Source organism: Dendropsophus ebraccatus, chromosome 5 (assembly GCF_027789765.1).
Source record: "Dendropsophus ebraccatus isolate aDenEbr1 chromosome 5, aDenEbr1.pat, whole genome shotgun sequence".
Taxonomy (NCBI): Eukaryota; Metazoa; Chordata; class Amphibia; order Anura; family Hylidae; genus Dendropsophus; species Dendropsophus ebraccatus.
In genome coordinates this window covers 95,982,080-96,003,276 of record NC_091458.1, presented here as the reverse complement: position 1 = coordinate 96,003,276, position 21,197 = coordinate 95,982,080, and the positions used below count along the sequence as shown (strand labels likewise).

Here is a 21,197-nt window from a genome sequence, read left to right as displayed (position 1 = left end):
AAATACATCACATGAAATATTATTATTATTATTAGTTGTAAATTCCACAGACTTTTAATATTTGGGTTCTTATTAAAAGGTTTTCTTTAATTGCTATTTATTTGTAAATAAAAAGGTTATAGAAATACAATCTTAAAATCCTACTGTTTCTAAAATGTTTAAAGCCTTTACAGTCTTCACAATTTTTATCCAATGACTTTAGGTAAGACTCTAGCATCTCCATGTGGCCATGTTAGGAAATAGCAGAAATCCAAATCATCTGAATTTGCTTAGCAATGAATTTGCCTAGCAAGCGAAGCAATGATCTCATATTTATATATTTTAGTTTGAATTATTTTCTCATTCATTATCCTTATATATTATTTTGCCAAATAAAAATAATTGATAATTTTGATATTGCTAATTGATTGTACAGTGTGAACTGCCATGTAAATCCCTTGTCTTACTTTGGTTTGGAAAACTTTTCAGGGCTCTTGTTGATGATACTAAAGTTGTCTGTATTGCAGAAGATTGATTATATGGATATGGTTTACTGTCTTCATGTGATTAGTAGCTGTTATAATATTTAGAGAGGAGTAAAACAGCTGGAAATTCATTTTTGGTCAAACTCGTTAAGATTTGTTAACAAATTTCATTAAAACAGCCAAATATATAATAGCTATAGTACTGGGACTATTACAGAAAGGTGAATTTGTTACAGTATGTTTTTGTCAATAATCGGGAATTCACAATTTAAAAAAAATGTCAATCAGCCAGTCAATCATCCAATTTCTGCCATGGACAGCAGTGGACCTTGGTGGATCAGCGGCGTAATATATATATATATTTTTACCAGGACAGGAGTGGAGTGCTACTAGTAATTACTGTATGTAAGGTGCACACTCAGTTCAGTAATAAAACCCAACTTGTATAACACAGTAGGAGTGGAGTGCAAGCACTGATTAAGTAAAGTGCACATTTAATTCACTGATCCCAGTAAATTGGTATAACTCAATATTAGTTTACAGGCATTTAGAGTGCCCAGTGAGTGAATAATATGGACTGTGTTTTCCTGGTCCCAGTGAATTCCTATAGTCATCCAGTTACTTGGTAAATTGGACACTTGGTTGACAGCTCCAACAATCAGCCCTCCTATCCTATCCTCTCCTCTCTGTCCCTAAATTGCTCTGTTAGTCTCTCTCTGCTCTGCTCTAACTTCCTGCTGCCATCCTGCTTTCTCCTCCACACCCAGCGGACTGGTAACCTCTGTAAATCAATCGCCTTTTATAGAAGGTGAGGGGGATATGCTGACATCACAGAGGGGCCTGCAGCTGATTGGACAGGCACTAGCGACAATGGTTAATTCCTTTTTCCCGCCCAAGTGACACTCCTGAAACCATGTGAGGCCACCGTTTTGTATTTTGCGGATTTCGAATGGTGAGGAATTAGCTTCCTAGAATGAAGCGAATTGACAGCCAGATTTGCAGTAAATTTTGATTAACCGGATTCGTTTGGCTCATATATCCATTAATAATAATAATAATAATAATAATAATAATAATAATAATAATAATAATAATTTTTCATCTAAATTTGTCACTGACTGCAAAATTGTATATGTTATAGCTAAATTGATGTGTTATATCTGCATATTTTTGGCTTGTTATTTTATGCATACTGAAATGTCTATCAATTGACAGTACTGCCACATCAATTCCATTTGAGATAAATGTGTCAAAGCATATTAAAGGCAGTCTGCATTAAACAGCTGGACTGTCTGTGCCATTTCTTAAAGGGGCTATAATGTTTTCATCCCCATGTAGCAGTGTCTCCTCTGTTACCCTTAAAAACCTACACCCACTCTGGGGGGAAAGTATTCTACATAGTCTGGCCCCTGACAACACTCTCTTCAAATTGATCTATTACGATTTCTTTGCAGGCTCCAAATTTTTATTTAAAATCAACTGTCCTAAAAATTTGAACTTTAAATAGAAAAAAATTGCCAAACTTAACTTAAAAAAGAAATTCACAAATAAAAAAATTTAATTTTCTGCCATCAAATAAAAATTTTTATTTTAAGGTTCACACCTGGCTCTCGCTAAGGCTGGGTTCACACTACATAACCTGGCCATGTCACAGAATGGCCGGTGCAAAAATAATAATTTCTATTAAATTGGGAAGCGGGCGCATCCGTGTGCACCCACATCCCATTTCACCAATGCACACGATGGAGAGTGCGACTGGAACAATCCAGTGAATTCAATGAATAGCAAACGCACAAAACTGGCATGTCCGTTTTTTGTGCAGCCGGTTGCAATCCAGTCCGGTAGTGTACACTCCGGTTGGGATTCCCCCTGACTTCTATGCAATACATCTTTTGTATTGAGCATGGCTGTTGTTGCAAATCGGCAACAACTGACGTTAATTAATACAAAAGATACGTTGTGTGAACGTAGTCTAACATTGGATCCTTTACCAATAGTCCATCATGTTTGGTGTGGATATTGTTTTTTTTTAAATTCCAGGTCTTTACTCTCACACTTTCCCCCTCATAGATAGTTGTTGAGGGATTAAACATGTGTACATTTACATTCCAGGGCCTTTTAGGAAGACATTATTATTTATTCATCCCTACCTCCACTTGTAGAATTTGTAAGAGGGTCACGTCAGGCCCTCACTAAGAATTGTAAAAGGGTTCACCACTAGGCCCTCCTTATGAATTATGAGGAGGTTCAGCACCATGTCCGGCAGCCAATGATACACCAGAGAAGAGAGATGGGCTGACAGCCAATGAGAAAGCTGCACACACACAGTCTGTTCTCAGAGCTCACTGACAGCACCATGGGAAAGGAAGAAGCTGGGAGTTTTCCTTTGCCTGGTCCTGCCGCTCACTGCACTGTTGTTAAAAATCTAATGATGCGTTTACGCAGAAAGATTTATCTGACAGATTTTTGAAGCCAAAATCAGGAACAGAGAACAGGTAATAAAAAAAGACAGAGATTTCTTCTGTTTCCAAATCCATTCCTGGCTTTGGTTTCAAAAATCTGTCAGATAAATCTGTCTGTGTAAACATACCATAAGAGTTGTGGAGAATATATGTCTTCTGGGGCTAAGGAGGAGGGTAAACAAGCTGACAGAAGCTCCTCTTACTATAGTAGTCACCCAACATGGCTTAGTTTGCTGACTGGCATTAGGGCAAGCCTGAGCACAATACCAGCTTGAATCCAGGACGAAAAACATTGCCAGCTAGCCCTAACTCAGTCTGTACCTGACCATTATCCACATCCTTCAGGGAACCCCTTCACACAGGGGTGCACATACTTTCTCCTCCAAAGGTGGTCATACAGGTCAAGTTCAATAACCCTGTGGTGCCTTTCTGACATCTTTTGGCTGAGGCTCTATGCCTACGCCTTTTTCCTCCTTACCTGGAATCTTTAGATTGGACCTGATGCTGGGTCGGTGTCAGATGCACAGCTTCATCCTCTGATGATGACGCAGAGGATGTCATTTGTGGAAGTGGAAACCCTGTGGGGTCTATGACATCATCTTCGTATTCTGGGACAAACTTGCCCTCTCCCAAGCTTTCTTCCTCCATAGCCATGCAGTACGATCCCGTACTGCGGCCAGAAGCTGCCCCTGCTTGGTTGTCCTCACTGCTCTGGGGCATGTCAACACCAGGAGTCTTAACGTTTCCTTTAACTTGTTGCCGCTAAGGAGTAGAGATAATCAAAAATCGGAAAATCATTTTCAAATCATCGGTTTGATTGAACTCGAACATTCTCAAACCTGCCGCATTTGATTGCTGATGCCTTCCTGGTCCATGTGGAAGGAGGAGACAGCCCAAGTACCGCCTGGAATTCTGAGATTCAGCCTAGGTAATAGACTAAATCCCGGAATTCCAGGCAGTCCCTGGGCGCGCTCCTCCTTCCACACGGACCGGGAAGGCATCAGCAATCAAATGCGATAGGTTCAAGAATGTTTGAGTTCGATTGAACCTACGATTTTCCGATGTTCGATCATCTCTACTCAGGAGCTTCCGCAAAAAGGTTTTCCAAATTCAATGTCTCAGGGTCTTGGGAAGTTGCTAGGCTCCGCAGTAGCTCTCTTGTTGACAGCACTGGCAATTGCAATTTGGTCTCAGACACCTAATCACTACTCCCACCATTCTGTGTTTGACTGGGTAGATGAAGTGTCGGATCCTCGGGGTAGGCGGGGACCACAGGAGCCAGAATGACGGCGCTTCACGGTTTCAGGTTCAATGAAGTAAAACGATGAATTTTAATGGTCTCATAAACAACGCGTTTCGAGGCATAAATTGCCCCTTTGTCAAGTAGGAGAGACATAGTGTATCATAGGCAGAGGGTCCTTTATATATATGCCAAAGTATCTGTTTGGCAGGAAATTGTAAAAAAGGTGCCGCCCCCTGGGGTCAGAGGTGACTGAAACAGATCAAATCAAATGCTAACAATATACACTTGAATACAACATGATTACATTTGTTAAAAGTAAAAAAGACTCTTATGTGCATACAATCACGATTTCTATTATTTAAAATAAAATAAGATAAAAGTGACATCACAGAGGTCCGTATCACATGTTCATTTTTTTGGTGGTGATTTTGAATAAACTTTATTGTGTGCCACTTTTTTCTTTGTTGGTAGAGACATAACCTTATTTATAAGACAAATGATAAAAATCACTTGATCAGTTTTTTTTTTTTGTGGTTTTGAATAAACTTTATTGTGTGCACTTTTTTCTTTGTTTGTAGGGGCATAACTTTATTTATAAAACAAATGATAAAAATCACATGATAGTTTTTTTTTTGTTTTTTTTTTGGGGGGGGGTTGAATAAACTTTATTGTGTGCACTTTTTTCTTTGTTTATGTGCACTTTTTTCTTTGTTTATAGTGGCATAACTTTATAAAAAAAATTAAAACATGTCTAATTAATATAAATATACATGAGGTACATGTGTGCCTATGATAATGGGTGTTTGACTGGGTGACCTATGATAATGGGTGTTTGACTGGGTGACCTTCTGTGACACTGGCCGTACCGTCATAAGGGACAAATTTTTTAGCATGCTTGGACATTGTGTATTTATTTTTAAAGAGAATTTAAAAAAATATTTTTATTGTAATGCAAATGTATTCACAGCTCCCAGTGATTTATTAGGTGAAACACAGTCTTCACAGTACCCAGTCCCTTGTTATGCACACCCAGTTACTTGCTATATTGCACAACCAGCACCTAGTTACTTCCTATACTGGATACGGACTGCAGGGCTCCCACAGAAAACCACACACAATCAACCACAACCCACAATCCACCCTCCTACCCTCTCTTCTCTGTACCTATATCTCGCTATTGCTCTCCCTGCTCTATTCTAACTGCCTGCTGCAACCTACTCTCCACTACACACAGCCGGCAGTCTGCCTCCGCCTCCAGAATTACTCTATGTAGGCGGCGGGGGGGTCTGCTGACATTACAGAGGGGCTTGCCAGTGTTTCGACGGGTGCAAGGGATTATGAATAATCCCTTGTTCTCGCCGAGTGACAGTACTGTAAGCTAACATGTGCCGCCGCCATGTCTAGTGAATTTGGTAACGAATCAACATGAATTCGCTTCGCAGAATGGAGCGAACTGATGGCGTGATTCTACTGATCATTTAAAACTGTGTAATGACAGGTACACTTTCTCCAGGATTTGAAATAGATAGCTGCTTTCTTTCAAAAACAGTGCCACTGTTGTCCTCAGGTTATGTATGTTACTGCAGCTCCATTCTAATGAAGGGCATAGAGCTGTGTTGTAATACCACACACCAGGACATAATGGCGCTGTTTTTGGAAGGAGGCAGCTAAATTTTGCTAATCCTGGCTAACCCTATTAACTGATTACATCGCCAAATCTTTAACCCTTAGAGGACCCGGCCAATTTAAATTTTTACGTTTTTGTTTTTTCCTCCTTGTGCTTAAAAGGCCATAGCACTTGCATATTTTCACCTAGAAACCGACATGAGCCCTTATTTTTTGCGCCACTAACTGTACTTTGCAATGACAGGTGTAATTTTTTCATAAAGTATACTGCGAAACCAGAAAAAAATTCAAAGTGTGGTAAAATTTAAAAAAAAACAAAAAAAAAACAAACGCATTTTGTTTATTTGGGGCTTATTTGTTTTTACGCCATTCGCCCTGGGGTAAAACTGACTTGTTATGTATGTTCCTCAAGTCGTTACAATTACAACAATATGTTACATGTATAACTTTCATTGTATCTGATGGCCTGTAAAAAATTCAAACCATTGTTAACAAATATATGTTCCTAGAAATTGCTCCATTCCCAGGCTTATAGTGCTTTTATCCTTTGGTCAGGTGTCATTTTTTGCGCCATGAAGTGTTCTTTCTATTGGTACCTTGATTGTGCATATGCAACTTTTTGATCGCTTTTTTATTAAAATTTTTCTGCACTTGATGCGACCAAAATGCGCAATTTTGCACTTTGGTGATAAATTAATAGTTTGGGCGACTACGCATGCGGCGATACCAAACATGTTTGTTTATGTATTTATTTGTTTATTTTTATTCATAACATGGGAAAAGGGGGGTGATTCAGACTTTTATTAGGGGAGGGGGCTTTTTATTAATAATAACACTTTTATTTTTACTTTTACACTTATACTAGAAGCCCCCTTGGGGAACTTCTAGTATAAGTGCACTGATCTCTCATTGAGATCTATGCTGCATAGATATGCAGCATAGGTCGATGAGATAGGCACATCGATTGCTTCTGGCTGCCGCAGCCGGAAGCAATCGAGTACCGAGCAGGGATCAGCACCATTACGGCACTGACCCCAGACGGGGTAAGATGTGTGGATCGTTCCTCTGGGACGTTATCCCGGATCCTCCCCACTAGACACCAGGGAAGTGCTGCAGTAAGTAATCGGATGCAGCTGTCCACTTTGACAGCTGCATCCGATTACTGTATTAGCGGGCATACGAGCGGCACCTGGGACTGCGGCGGTTCAGAGCACGTTGAGGCGACCCTGGACGTACGGGTGCGTCCAGGGTCGCCTAGGGGTTAAACATTCTATCCATTTCATAGTTTATAATAAGAACCTGTAACATTTTATTTATTTGTGATCTGTGTGAGAGCTTGTTTTTTGTATAATCTTTATTTGTATTTAAGATAGCTAGGACTATAGATGAGCGAATCTACAGTAATAACAAAGCGTATTCCGCTTATCAAGCTGCAAGCTTTAAAGTCTGCTCCACTCTGTGCCGCTCCTCCTCAGGTGCTGGGAAAAGATAGATCCAGTCCTGGGAAACTTTACCCAGTTTCCCAGGACTGGATCTATCTTTTCCCAGCACCTGAGGAGGAGCGGCACAGAGCGGAGCAGACTTTAAACCACACAGCCCGATGAGCAGAATGCAGATAGGAAGAAAGTGCTTTGCTTCGTTCCTACTGTAGATTCATTCATCTCTAGATGGGACTTTATGATCACATTTTACTCCATGTTTTCTGGTATGTAATGTGACTTAAAAACAGCAGATATCAGATATTAACCCTTTGAGGACCAGGCCCAAAATGACCTAGTGGACCGCGCAAACTTAGATCTTTGCACTTTCGTTTTTCCCCTCCCCCCCTTCTAAGAGCTCCAGCACTTTCAGTTTTCTATCTACAAGGCCATGTAATGGCTTGTTTGTTACAGGAATATTTGTACTTTGTAATGGCGTCTTTCATTTTACCATAACATGTATGACGGAAATATATTATTTATGAAGATATAAATAGGTGAAATCGTAAAAAAAGAATGCAATATGGTAACGTTTGGGGGGTTCCTGTGTCTACGTAATGCACTATATGGTAAAGGCGACATGATACTATTACTCTATAGGTCAGCCCGAACACAACCGTATGCAGGTTTACACAGATTCTCTAATGTTTTATATATTTTTTTTTTATTAAATAAAATGGGCCTATTGTGACACTTATAACAGTTTCATTTTTTCACCTATGGGGCTGTATGAGATGTCATTTTTTTCCGCCATAATCTCTAGTTTTTATTAATACCATATTTGTGAAGATCGGACGTTTTCATTCCTTTTTATTATTTTTTTTAATATATAATGTGACATAAAATCGGTAATCCCCGCACTTTTTTCCCTATTTTCGTTTACGCCGTTCACCATTCGCTATGACGCTTGTTATATTTTAATAGATCGGACAATTACACACGCTATGGTATATTATATGTTTATTTATTTATTTTTATATGTTTTATTTATATAATGGGAAAAGAGGATGATTTCAACTTTTATTGGGGGAGGGGTTTTGGGGTAGTGTGTTAGTGATTTTACCTTTTTTTTTTTAAATACATTTTAAGTCTCTTTGGGGGACTTGTACATTGATAACTTTCATTTAATACACTGATCACTGCTATGCCATAGGCATAGCATTGATCAGTGTTATCTGCGCTCTGCTCATTGAGCCTGTGCAGGCTCAGTGACCAGAGCACCGATCGGACAGCACGGAGGCAGGTGAGAGACCTCCGGCGGATCGCAGCGTTTAAGGAGTTAATGTCACGCTGCAGCGCGATTGCTGCAGCACGATTGCTGCAGCGCGTCATTAACCTGCTATGAAGCGCGCACACTCAGGACGTACCGGTACGTCCAGGGTCGCCTGGGCACAGACTTCCAGGGTAATGTGCATGCTTATATCAATTGTGTCAAGCTTTTAAAAAAAAAAAATGGGGAAAGGGATAATATATATATATATATATATATATATATATATATATAGATAGGTGGGTCTCCTATTAGAATAGTATAATAGTATAATATATATAGTATAATATATATATATATATATATATATTATACTATCATACTATTCTAATAGGAGACCCAGCTACTGTTCCCCAATAAAAGTAGGGAAACAGAAATGGGAAAAAACCTTTTCTGATCAGACAAGACAATTAGGTTACAGGAGTACCTCCTCCAAATCATGGGGTTCCTAGTGGTTGGATGTCCAGAGATCAGATTGTTATCACCTATCTTGTGGAGAAGGGATAACTTTAGGTGTTAGGAATACCCCTTTAATGGATAGCTCCTGAGATGTTTCTCAGTAAAGTCTGTTTTGTTGCTAATTTCTTTACTTTTCCTGATTTTTGAGGCTTTCTGTTTGCATGGCATAGAGCCATTAATATTTCAGACAGCCTGATGAAATTGTCTTTGTTTTGCACAGTCATTAATGATTTATTCAGAATACATGAATTAATTTTGTCCTATCTTACAGGGCTGTATGAAAACTATCCAACCAATGCAGAACCAGAATGCTGTGATGTCAGATGGGATTTATCAAGAGATAACCAACCCAAAGGGACAAAAAAACAACAACAGGACTCAACGTTGTGTCACAGGACATCACTCACAGCTTCATCAGCATCCAGACTGTGTAACAGCAGACTTAAACTGTGTGTTCTTGTACTGATATTATTACATACCGTACTAGCAGTTTCAGCAGCACAAAACTCAACAGGACTGGGTTTTGAAAACATACGAATTTTGGAAGACCATTCAACAAATGAGGAATAGAGAAAGGGAAATATTCCACTGGAAAAACACACTTCTGGCCCACTCCAGCAAAACGCTACAGTCACACGTAATAGAACCGATGTGCTTGTACCTTACGACTCATTTTTACAAGTCAGTCTGTGTAAAAATGGCAAGACCGGCCAAGCTCAATTCTTCAAGGACAAAATGGGACAGCTTTTTATTGACTAAAAGGCTGCATGGTGACTTAAATTTCTCACACCATTTTATACACTGTGTTTTAATGTATGGATTTTTGTTTGATTTTGCACTTGTTAATACAGGATTTTATTTTTTGGGATGGTTTCTCAAAGCTATACTGAGTCTTTTCACTGTCTATATATTTCTAACCATTGTCTGTACTCATCTTTTATGTCCTGTCGATTTCTACTACCGAAGCAAAAGTGCTATGAACACAAGCATAGCAAACAATAACAACACTAGTATTCATTCTGCCCATATAAACCATGGTTCACCCATCTCCTTGAAGCAAAAAAGTATTAGTATTAACTGTATGATGACATGTTATATTTACACCAGGCTGCTGGGTGAATATCATTGTTAAGAAAGACAATAGAAATGGCAAATCTTGTGGACTATAGCTAGGAGAGGGTAAAAACAGAAAATAACACTATTACTTAAAATGTTGGCAGTTACTCCATTTCATGTAAACCTATAGCAAAATGTGTTGTTCCAGTTCCCATTTCAAAGAGAAAAAAATGTCCAGTCTTTTCACTGGTCAGTTGAACATGAGCAGCCTTTTGGAATTCTGTATGTTGATCCAGTTAAGCTCAGTGAGTAATATAGTTAAAGGCCTTCACATTGGAGGTACAATTTTGGCATTCGTTGTGAATTCTGTTTTAATTTCTGCTGTAGTTACAGTGTTTCATATCACACATAAGGGTATCTATATGTGTATGTATGCTGGGAACATGCAGATGGGAGTTGTTATAGGAAGGTTCAGAAGAACACTGAAGCCTTTTTTAAATTGCTAATTTCCTTCTAACCTAGCAAAGCAAATGGGTCTATGTATTGAACACAATAACTTCTTTAACATAAGGATTTAATTTCTGGGGCTAATACAACATTTACTACCAACATGGGTTTTAGCATCAGTTGCACAAGGTAGATAAAGTACCTTGTTGGTCCTTTCAGCATTAGTTAGGTAAAAGGTGAAAGTCAACTGGAAATAGTTCTGTATAATTGCTGTAAATGAAGTACTTGCCATTATGCTTGATGGCAATTGCCATGGATATACTATTGGTATTCATTGGTAATCTGTAATAGGTATCTGGCTAAAGGTATCCAACAAGAAAACCCAAGCCCCATTTATGTCCCCATTAGACTCCTAAGGCTATGTTCCCACTATAGGAATAGGCCTTAATTTAAAGGCAAAAGTCAGCTATCTTTTCATAATGACTGCTGCAAATAATGATCATGATCATTGTTTGTGACCTTCGTTATTAAAAGATGGCCATTATTTTGCACTAAAATCCTGTTGTGCGAACATAGCCTAATAGCGTGTAGCATTAAAGAATGTGCAAGATTCTACAGAACAGAATACAGTTATGGAGTAGCTTGTAATAGTCCCCAGCATCTATGCTTTCATCTGCGATAGGCAACAGTTATTGACCCCTCTGTACTCTGTGAATGTTAAGAATTAATAAGCCTATGAAGCTGGTCTTATTCAGTTACAAAGAGGCCTGTGGTATAGTACTTCAGTGTGCTTAAGTGGATACCAGACCCTGCAGTGATATATGTTCATTAGCATTACCTGCATACTAGTAACAACATTTTTTTAAGTTGTTTATTTTACATTTTGCAGTAACATTAAAGGAAGGAAAATTTATAAGGGCTGTTAAAATAATTAAACTCAGTTTCCTTCCTATTCTCTTTCTACACTTGGGAAGTGCACTTCAAAAAAACGTTTGCTGTGTAGCAGGGATATGAAGGAAAAAAAAACTTTAAAAGCAAACACTATGTCTTGATTTAGAGGACTCCCCTTTTCTATGCTTCATTTTTACTTCTTGTCTCTGCTTCATTGACTACCTGAGATATGTAGGAAGAACCAATACTATGCATTTTTCACTCTTAAGATACATTCTTCTTAGTTCTAATCTTAAAGAAATTGCGCTGAAACTCGAAAGTGAGTCCTTTGTATATAATAGCGCAATAACTGAAAAAGAAAATTGCACCGGAATAAAAGAAAACTAGAAAAAAATAATCTATATATATATATATATATATATGTGTAATATTTTTGTTTTTACGAATCACCTTTAGTACCATCTTTATGTTTGGAAATACATGGTGCTTTTCTTGTCAGTCAGGCACGTTGTAACGTCATTAACATACTGCAAAAATAAGACTAGTAGAATGAATATTATATTAAAAAAAGCCTTAATTAATGGTAGAATGTAGATTTTTAGGTAGATAGTGTATTTAAATATAGTGGAGCAATAACTGGGTGGTATGCTAGTACAATAGAAAAGAGCAATGATGGAGCAATGTTTAAAAAGCACTTAGCAGGTGAGCTCTTGTTCAACTGATCTACTGTTTAAGTACCTGTATGTATGGTCAGTAAACAGTTTGTTCTAACCTTTATCTACCTCTGCTGGGCAAAGGCCAATCAACAGTCTTTTCTTTATGTGTTGTGTTGTGTGTACTATGTTTCATATTAACTCCATGTTCATTCATCTTTTTACATATTGCACCATAACAGTAGCAAGGTTCTTATAATTCATATCAATAAATGGTACTTTGGATTGTCAAAATAATACAATAATACTTTTGAAAACTTCGAAGCTGCTGTATTCTTCTATGGTATGACTGGTAAATAAGACTTCCATGTTTGGCTTCTGTTCAGAATTGTTTGTGTCACAGTATTGAAAGACAATTCTACACACTGACAAAACTTTTAATGTCATCATAGTTGCCAACATATCATTATAATGTGAATGAAAAGTTTACCAGGTGATATTTCTGGTTTATCTATTGTAGATGTGTCTCAATACAAATATGCAACTTTGACTGGAATTTATACACTATGCCAATACTGTCCCTACTATATCTACCTGTCTCTATACATCAATCTAGCTTTCTTTAACCCCCTGCTAGCAGTGCACAGAAATAAGCAAGAGTTTGCAATTAGGATTTATAATTTTAATTCTGTTATCATAAATATTTTTTTTATTATTTATTTATTTACTTACTTCTAAGTTGCTAAGAATTATGTAATACACCTTGCAAGGTTTTAGACCCTTCCTAAACAGAGGGTCTCCAGGTTTTACTGGAGCTCAGGTATATTATATCACTGGGAGAAGTATTCAGTATATTTTATGAATGTACTATATATATTTCTATGTGTATGTTCTGCAGATCAAATACACATCTATATAAAGGATTTTACAATAAGATCAAGAAGAATTTACAGTAAAAGCATAGGTGCACATTTATTTCTATGAAGGTCACCTGAGAATATTTTTATATTTTACTTATAGCTTTAATGAATTGTTTTATTCATATTTTTATTTACAAATGATACTATCTCCAGACTTATAAAGAATGGTATATAAATAGTATATGCTGAGCGATTCCAGTTGTAGAACCACTGGATTATGATAAGATAGAATGCTATAAAAACAGAATTATTTATAAAATATATTTTTATGAAAATACAGAGTGATATTTATATGGGGGCATGCAGACAGTCTACAAGCAGGATATATATAATGTTGGTTTTACTTGAAATATACCCAATTTAAAAGTCATTCTGTGGCACTTTGGGTAGCATAGAAAAACAATATATACATTTACATAGATTATTGTTCTTATTTATAATATATAGGTATATTTGCTTTCCTATGATACTATACTAGATTCCAGATCCTGAAATATATTAGTATGTGCATTTTAATTTTATTTAACATGTATTGGGGTAATATGTTGGGGGTGCATATTTTTTCATCTTCAAATAATTAATGTATTTAGCCATGCACTGCAATGAACATTTTCAGGGCATTGTATAACTTCTATATAAGACCCTAAGTGTATTCTGGCCCACACAAAATGAGTAAAGGAGTTATAATCTGAAAATAAATCCTTAAATGAACCTAGTATTAACTGTAAACAGACAACTTAGAATACAAGAATCTGCTCATCAAATGAAAAGTACCGTTTTCACCTAGTCTTGTTCTAAATAGACCTATCTATCTATCTGATGAAGCAGGAAAAAAAAATTGTTCTAGGAAGGCAAGAAGATGATAGGACACAGGCCACGCATCTGCACTGCCCCGTCTGAGGTCCCTATGTGACAGACAAGGAGAAGATCACTATGTCATGTATTCCAAAAGGTGCTCAGTCAAATTCCCAGCCCTTCACTACAGTCAGTAGACACAGGCTGTTTTATGGCAGCCTGTGAATCTTCCAACATGCACAGAATATATTTTATTTTATAGTAACTTGTGTTCTGCTGAGAGTCCCATAGAGAAATGATACAGCCCTTCTACAGCTTCCCAGTTTTATTACATGATTGTTTTTGTTCATGTTAAAAATATAAAAAATGACTATATATGCAATTGCCTAATATATTGTATAAATGTAGATTGAGATTAGTTTACCAATACACTTCAAATATTCTTTTCTGACCCACAAATATTTTGTTACAATGTTACAATCAGAAGCAAACATTGTCTAGAGTCTTATTTACCAGAAGCAATTTGTCATAAAATATATATGTTATGCCTAATGCCTTTTCTGTCCAATTCCTTATGTATCACTAAGCCTGGATTGTGTTTTATGTTGTCTTTTTATGTTATTGATCTGCTATGACCTGTTTGTATTTACATTCCCTTTAAATATTATTTTTATTTATTTTAGTTTTTTTTTTTTCTTTTGAGAAATGGCTACTGCTGTATAATGTGTTCTCCTTACAAAGTACTTCCACTGTAGCAGTGAGGTCAGCACCTCCCTTTTGGAGACTGCTAAAAAAAAACTGCAAGCAGACAAGTACCTGCATTTGAAATGAGACAATAATAATCATGTATGATGCAGATTTCATTCCATCCCTTTGCCATCAGTAATACTTGTATGGCACAGATTTGAGCATGCTTGTGTTGTGTGCATCTTACTTTGCCAGAATGAATTTGCATCTTGCCACCATTGTAACCACCCTCCTTTACCACCCCTCATGCTGTATGCCTATACATACATGATTAAAATGGTTAAAAAAAACAAAACAAAAAAAAAAAAAAAACAAGAAATACAAAATACAAAACAATATTTCTGGAAATCATAATAATGGTTTTTATTTTTGTATTCTCGTGGTACAGATTACTGCCATGTCTCTTCTGTCTTATTTTCAGCAATAGGGAAAATCCACATTTTGTGAAATATGTTAAAACTGCTAAGCCAAATGTCATTCTACACAATCAGAGCTATATGTTATTATTACTTACTGGCATTAACATTGATATTACATTATACTGGGATTTTTGTTGATTAAAGAGACAGTATTCATTTTTCAAATATGGTACCAGAAGGGTGTCCTTTCTATAACAGAAGCAGCATTTGGCCTTAATGGAAGACATTAGCAGAAAATGCCAAAAACAAACACACTGGTCTATTACCATACTGTACATAGCGACACTTATGTACCATACTGTACATAGTGATACTTAGGTGACAAATGCTTCTTTACAATGATTTGCAATGTCTTCTTTTATGAAGTAGAAGACACATACAGTATATTCATTTACTGGGCAGACAAGTTATATTTGTTGTCATATGTACAATGTGCAAAAAAAAAAAAAAAAGAATAGGAGCCCAGGGTTCAGTACATTATTTTTCCATTATAATCCTCCCTTCCACATGGACATTACTTTTTTCTTTCTATTTTTTTTTATTATAATATACAATTTTATGAGCACAGTTTCAGCCTAGGCTACCTGGGTTCCACCAATGGAACTAATCCTGGGTGCCCACCAATGAAGAATCAGTAAGAAGCAACATACTGACCCCGGTCTATCCTGGATTTACCTTTATATTAGAGATGAGCAAATACGATTTGATTGAGTAGGTATTCGATCGAATATTGCGGTATTCAAAAAATTCAAATTCTATTGAGTAGTGAGAATACGTGGGAAACATTTGAAAGCCCTCCCATCGCAGTTGGCACTTTTTTTAATTCAATGACCATGCAGGGAGGTCACGAGGGACTCTGGGAGTACGCATGCAGCCCGAAAACTGCGTCTACCCTCATTGGATAGCTGAACTACATGACCTCGAATCTTAAATACTTGGCTCCCGCTTCTCGACCGCATATGAGCTTTCAACCTAGCCAGGGAAAGATCTTGCAGCAGAGAGAGATAGGTTTTAGTAGCGTTTTGGTTAGGCAGGCTTACTACAGAACCCTAAAGTCCTTTTCAGGGCTAAGTTTAAGCGAAAAAGTAATCTCTGAATGAAAAGCACTTCTCAGTGCTAAGAAATAGATGATATAACAGCAGCATCAGCATCAACATCAGCAGGTGTATTCATTCCAGTACCCTGTATGTACAAGTGACTTATAATGTCCCTGTTTAACACCACAAAGGGTACGTTATACATATTGTTCCAGTAGCCCACTAAGGGCACTTGATATATACTGTTTCAGTAGCCCAGTAAAAGGCACCTAATACATATTGTTCCAGTAGCCCAAAAAAAGGCACGTCATACATACTGTTCAAGCATTCCGCGTGATACGCGCAAATAACATGACGCTCTGCGGACGCACATTGGAATCATGTATGTAACACTGTGCAAAAAATACAAATGAAATGTCTAAACATTGCCATAAATGTTCGTAAAGCGTTCGCAAATATTTTTCCTTTGCAACTGCAGAGAGTGGCAATATACTGCAATTTTGGGGTGTTGGGTGCACCCAGGCATGCTCCGCCTAATGTCCCAGTGTCATTCCAGAGGTGTTTGCATCGTTTAGGGAGGTTTCATGGGGGACTTGGTGACCTCCAAGTGGTCGAATTTTGATTTCCAAATTTTTGTCCCATAGACCAGTGCTTCTCAAACTGTGAGGCGGGCCTCACCAGTGAGGCGCCCCCTAGTTGTGGGTGAGGCGCAGCTGGGGAGCCAGTTTTCACAAAAGTAACTATGAACTGCACAGTCCTTTTTTTTTTTTTTTTGCAGAAATCTCCATTTTAGCAACATTATTAATATATTTTGTACTTATTTATTTGTATAAAGAGCTTGGGAGACAGGTAAAAGGTAGCCCTAGCATTATTTTTAGCTTTTAAATGGACTTTCACCACAGACAGTGAGACCCAGGCCCTATTAGTCAGTTTGGTGAGGCCCAGCCATTGCCTTGGTCTGTTGGGTGAGGCTTCAGTAGAAAAAGTTTGAGAAGCACTGCCATAGACTATAATGGGATCGAATACTCGTTCGAATAGTCTAATATCGGTGTCTATTCGATTCGAATTCTCGAAAGTTGAATATTTCACTACTCGCTCATCTCTACTTTATATGTGTCTCCAGCTCCCTTGTGAATGACAAGCTTTTATATGATTTACAACTCAGAATGACCTATACTTATGAAGTTCTCTGGGTATGCCGTTTTAATTTCTAAGAGAATAACCCTTTAATACATTTCACTAACATAAACAGTGACGTTATGGTTGTGTACATCAGTGTTTCCCAACTCCAGCCCTCCGGTTCCCCAACAGTTAATGATGTGAGGATATCCCTTGCACAGAATACATATAGTGATACCACATGTCCCGGCTATATTTATATTACTTGTGGAAATTATGTAAAATCCTCAAAACATCTCCTGTTAGGGGATGTGAGGAAAGGAGTTGAGAGACACTGGTGTAAAGGCTAGTTGCTGCAATCTGTGGGTCACAAGCTTTGAGGAAAACTACAACCAGCCCTGAAGAACCATCAATTGTCCGTTCATCTATACTTTGAATACCAGTAAATCTTGAGGGCTACAGACTGTCTGTAAATGCTGGGAGTTGTAGTGTTTGCAGCTATAGCTCCCAGCATGCACTGAAGGTCTTCAGTTGTTGTAGTTGAAGGGTCACAGGTGTTCAGTGTACACCTGTGGAAGAATACATAGTTCTGTAAAGGCTCAGTGTGGAAGTGACCCCCGAACAGCACTAATAGGGGATATAACAAAAATACACACTACTCACAAAAAAGTTAGTGATGTTTGACTTGCAGGTGAAATTTACGAAAAACGTAGAAAGTTCACGCTACAGTGATTATATCATGAAAGTATGGCATTTAAAGGCATTATCTAATGCTACAAAAACATGGCCACTTTCTTTCAGAGACAACATGACTCTTGCCTCCAGTTCAGGTGCGGTTTGCAATTAAGCTCCATTCACTTCAATGGAACTGAGCAGCAAAAACCCACCCAAGCTGGAGACAAGAGGGGGGCTGTCTCTGGAAGAAAGTGGCCATGTTTTTGTAGCGCTGGATAACCCCTTTAAGTAGAAGCAGCAATGGTGATTTCCTCAAAACAAAAGCAAACAGCAGTGGTCGGTATACATCAACAAAAATGTCAATGTCTCAGTAACTTGTTCACTTCAGCATTACAGCTTGACAACAATGTCTCATACTGGTCTCTTACAAGTCGACTTATTGTCTGCTGAGGCATGGTGTTCCATTCTGCTTGAAGTGTTGCCTTTAGGTCATTGAGGTTCTGGAGTACAGAGTTGCAAAACCTCTACATGGTGACTCAGCTGATCCCATAGGTTTTTTATGGGATTCAGGTATGGAGAAAGTGTGGGCCATTCCATTTGAGGTACCAGAGTCTCCAGCAGCTGTTCCCTAATCATGCGACCAGCGTTGTTGTTCATGAAGATGAAATTAGGCCTGTGTTGTTCATGCAGAGGCACAATAACTGGATTAATGATGTTATACAAGTAGTATGGGCTTGTCACTGTACTATTTACAAAGTGTAAGGTAGTCCTGTACTGTCTAAACTAGACTGTATTGACTGTAATACCAACAAAGGCAACAATGGCTTATGTATAGCACTCTCCTTTTGTGCTGGACAAGGGACTGGGGGGCCTTTGCTGGACAAGAGACCAATGGGCCGCTGAAAGGCGATTCACACTGACTAGAAATTTTGCCCGGCAACAATTTTGGAGACATAAAGGAGATAGCTATGCATCAGCCACTGGTGCCTTTGGTGTGGTGGTATTACAGTGTGGGCAGGTATGTCTAGCCCTTCAAGAAGAGTTGGATGCCATGCCTCAGCAGACAATAAGCTGCTGAATAGCTGAGCAGGCCTGTAAAATCATGTTTCAAGTCCCTTCTCAAGACCAGGAAGCTGCTGCGGAGCCAGCGAAATGCTAGACCCCCAAAAAAGGGGTCCTGGGTGGAGTAACCTATTAACCTTATTTGCGGCTGTCAATAGACTGCCTCCTTTTCCTACTAAAATCCTTTAGTAGTAACATAGCCTTACCTCCGCTCGCCTAATAAAGTGTGTGTGTTGGGGGTGGGGGTGAAGCAAGGCCAGAAGAAGGCATGGCAGAAATCTATGCTTGCTCAGGAGCAGGTGAACACTTCTATGTCGCCAGTGCAGATCCCAATTGATTAATCTAAGAAGCATGTGCCTCTTGGAGAATTTGGCTGGATAAATGTCCCCCTTAAATTACTTGTGATCTCTTACGATCACCTTGCAAAAATTTGGGGTTTTGTGAGCAGAGGTCTTACGTTACACTGAAACATATTAATTAGAATGGCCACTAAATAATTATGAAACTAAACAATTTCTGCCAGGTATTTTAACCTTACTGACTATCTATAGAAATCCAAAATATACAAAGCAGGTTCTGTAGCACCAAGGGAATAGGCCCTAAGTTAATTCTACTGTTTGAATCAGCAGTTATTTATTAGCATGTCTACAAACTTTCAGCCATGCATCCGTAAGGTAAGTATTTACTAAATTCTATAATTTTGTTGAAAATTTTTATTAAAATTTACTATGTACCTGTGTATTATTTTTCACTGTCCTGAAGAACTTGAATAATATTAAAAAATTATTTGTGAAACATACAGTATATAATAAATTTTACCAATTCAGATTCTTATGTTTAAGGCTATGTTTACACACAGTGAAACACTACCAAAATACAGTCATTACTTTGAAAGACAGTGAAACATTATGTAAACAGTTGAAGAAAAAAAACATACGTTTTTTTAAAAGCAGGTCATAAATTATGAGCATGTTCACTGTTTGGAGGGTCATAACCAATTGTGGCCACTATTCTGTACTGTGTGCGTACTGATATTTAATTTAATGAAGTGCATTATTACATTGAAAATACGCCCGTATTTTTGCCTCAAATTTACTGTCATATTTTGGTATTATTTACTGTGTAAACATAGCCTAAAGAAACATAAAAAGTAGGGTGCAGGATCATTTCCACAATAAAAGCCACATAGGTCCCCTTCTCATATTCGTGTCAGTTTTTACTGTCAGGAAATTCAGCATTCGGTACTCGGCTATTTTCTGGATGCTTATCAGGAAAGCATCCAGAATTCTGGACGCTCCCACAGACTTCTATGGGGGGCATCTGTGATGGAATTTTGGATGAAAATAGGACAGGTTTTATAATTTCCTGGCCTATTTTCCAGAACAGACACCCTTCAGGAAAAATCCTGGTCTGTGCTCAATACAACCCTAATGGTCAGGAAATCTGTCTTTATTTCCTTAAAAAAAAAAAAAAAAAATCAGGACAGATTTTCCTGATATGTGAGGGGGTTCTTAGTATTCTAATTGTGCTATTTTGAAGCATACTGTGGTGCACTCATTGTTAAAACATCTTTCTAGATCTAAGGATATGGAGTAAGTGCTGATGTCTTACATGAAACTAGACATAATATTTTTTCTATGAGTTACCTGCAGGAGTATTTGTGCTGTTAGTTGGAATTCACACTTGATCATTATCAGCAAAGCAAATTCCACCCTATAGTATGGTCTGCTGCGCTCATTTTAGCACAAAGAAGCAGAACATAAACCAAACTGGTAAGTAAATCTAGGTCTTATAGATGAATGCTAACACACTCTGTCTCAGTGCTTACAAAGTCCAAATCTATTACTGAATACCTGACAGAAGTTGAGAGCAATGTTTAAATAGGTGTTTATTAGCCTCATCCCATGTAATAAGACATATTGTATCTTCATTCACATATAGCATATTGACTGAGATATGGACAGATACCATTGTACAGTAATTGCTTACTTTTGGTGAAACTAATCATTCTTTCAATAATTACTTAATGGGATGTCATTTAAAAACAAACAAAGCCTGTATTAGGCCTTATTCACACCTTCAGTAAAGTTGTCCATAATTGCAGATCTGTAATTATGGTTCAACTTAGAGCACATTGATTTATATTGGGCTATTCACTGTGTCCGTTTTAATTCTCATCCGTATTCCATTCCTTACATGCTCTAGTACGGATTGTCATTGAGGTACGGATTACCAATAGAAGTCTATGGGACCGGTATTTTTCATGGACATCATGGATGTCACATCCATGATGTCCGTAAAAAACATGGGTCAAATATATGCAAACTAGTACTGTTTAAATTTTACAGAAATGGATATGGAAACGGATGCAATA

General features: G+C 37.8%; 1 protein-coding gene across 1 annotated transcript in view; it reads left to right on the top strand.

Moving 5' to 3' along the window:
* Nucleotides 1-9,572, top strand: part of NALF1 (NALCN channel auxiliary factor 1) — a 423,218-nt gene extending 413,646 nt beyond the window's left edge. Inside the window, exon 3 of the mRNA XM_069972362.1 lies at nt 9,274-9,572. Coding sequence (XP_069828463.1) covers nt 9,274-9,572 — 299 coding nt within the window. The remainder of the gene's footprint in view (nt 1-9,273) is intronic.
* Nucleotides 9,573-21,197: the final 11,625 nt, after the last annotated feature.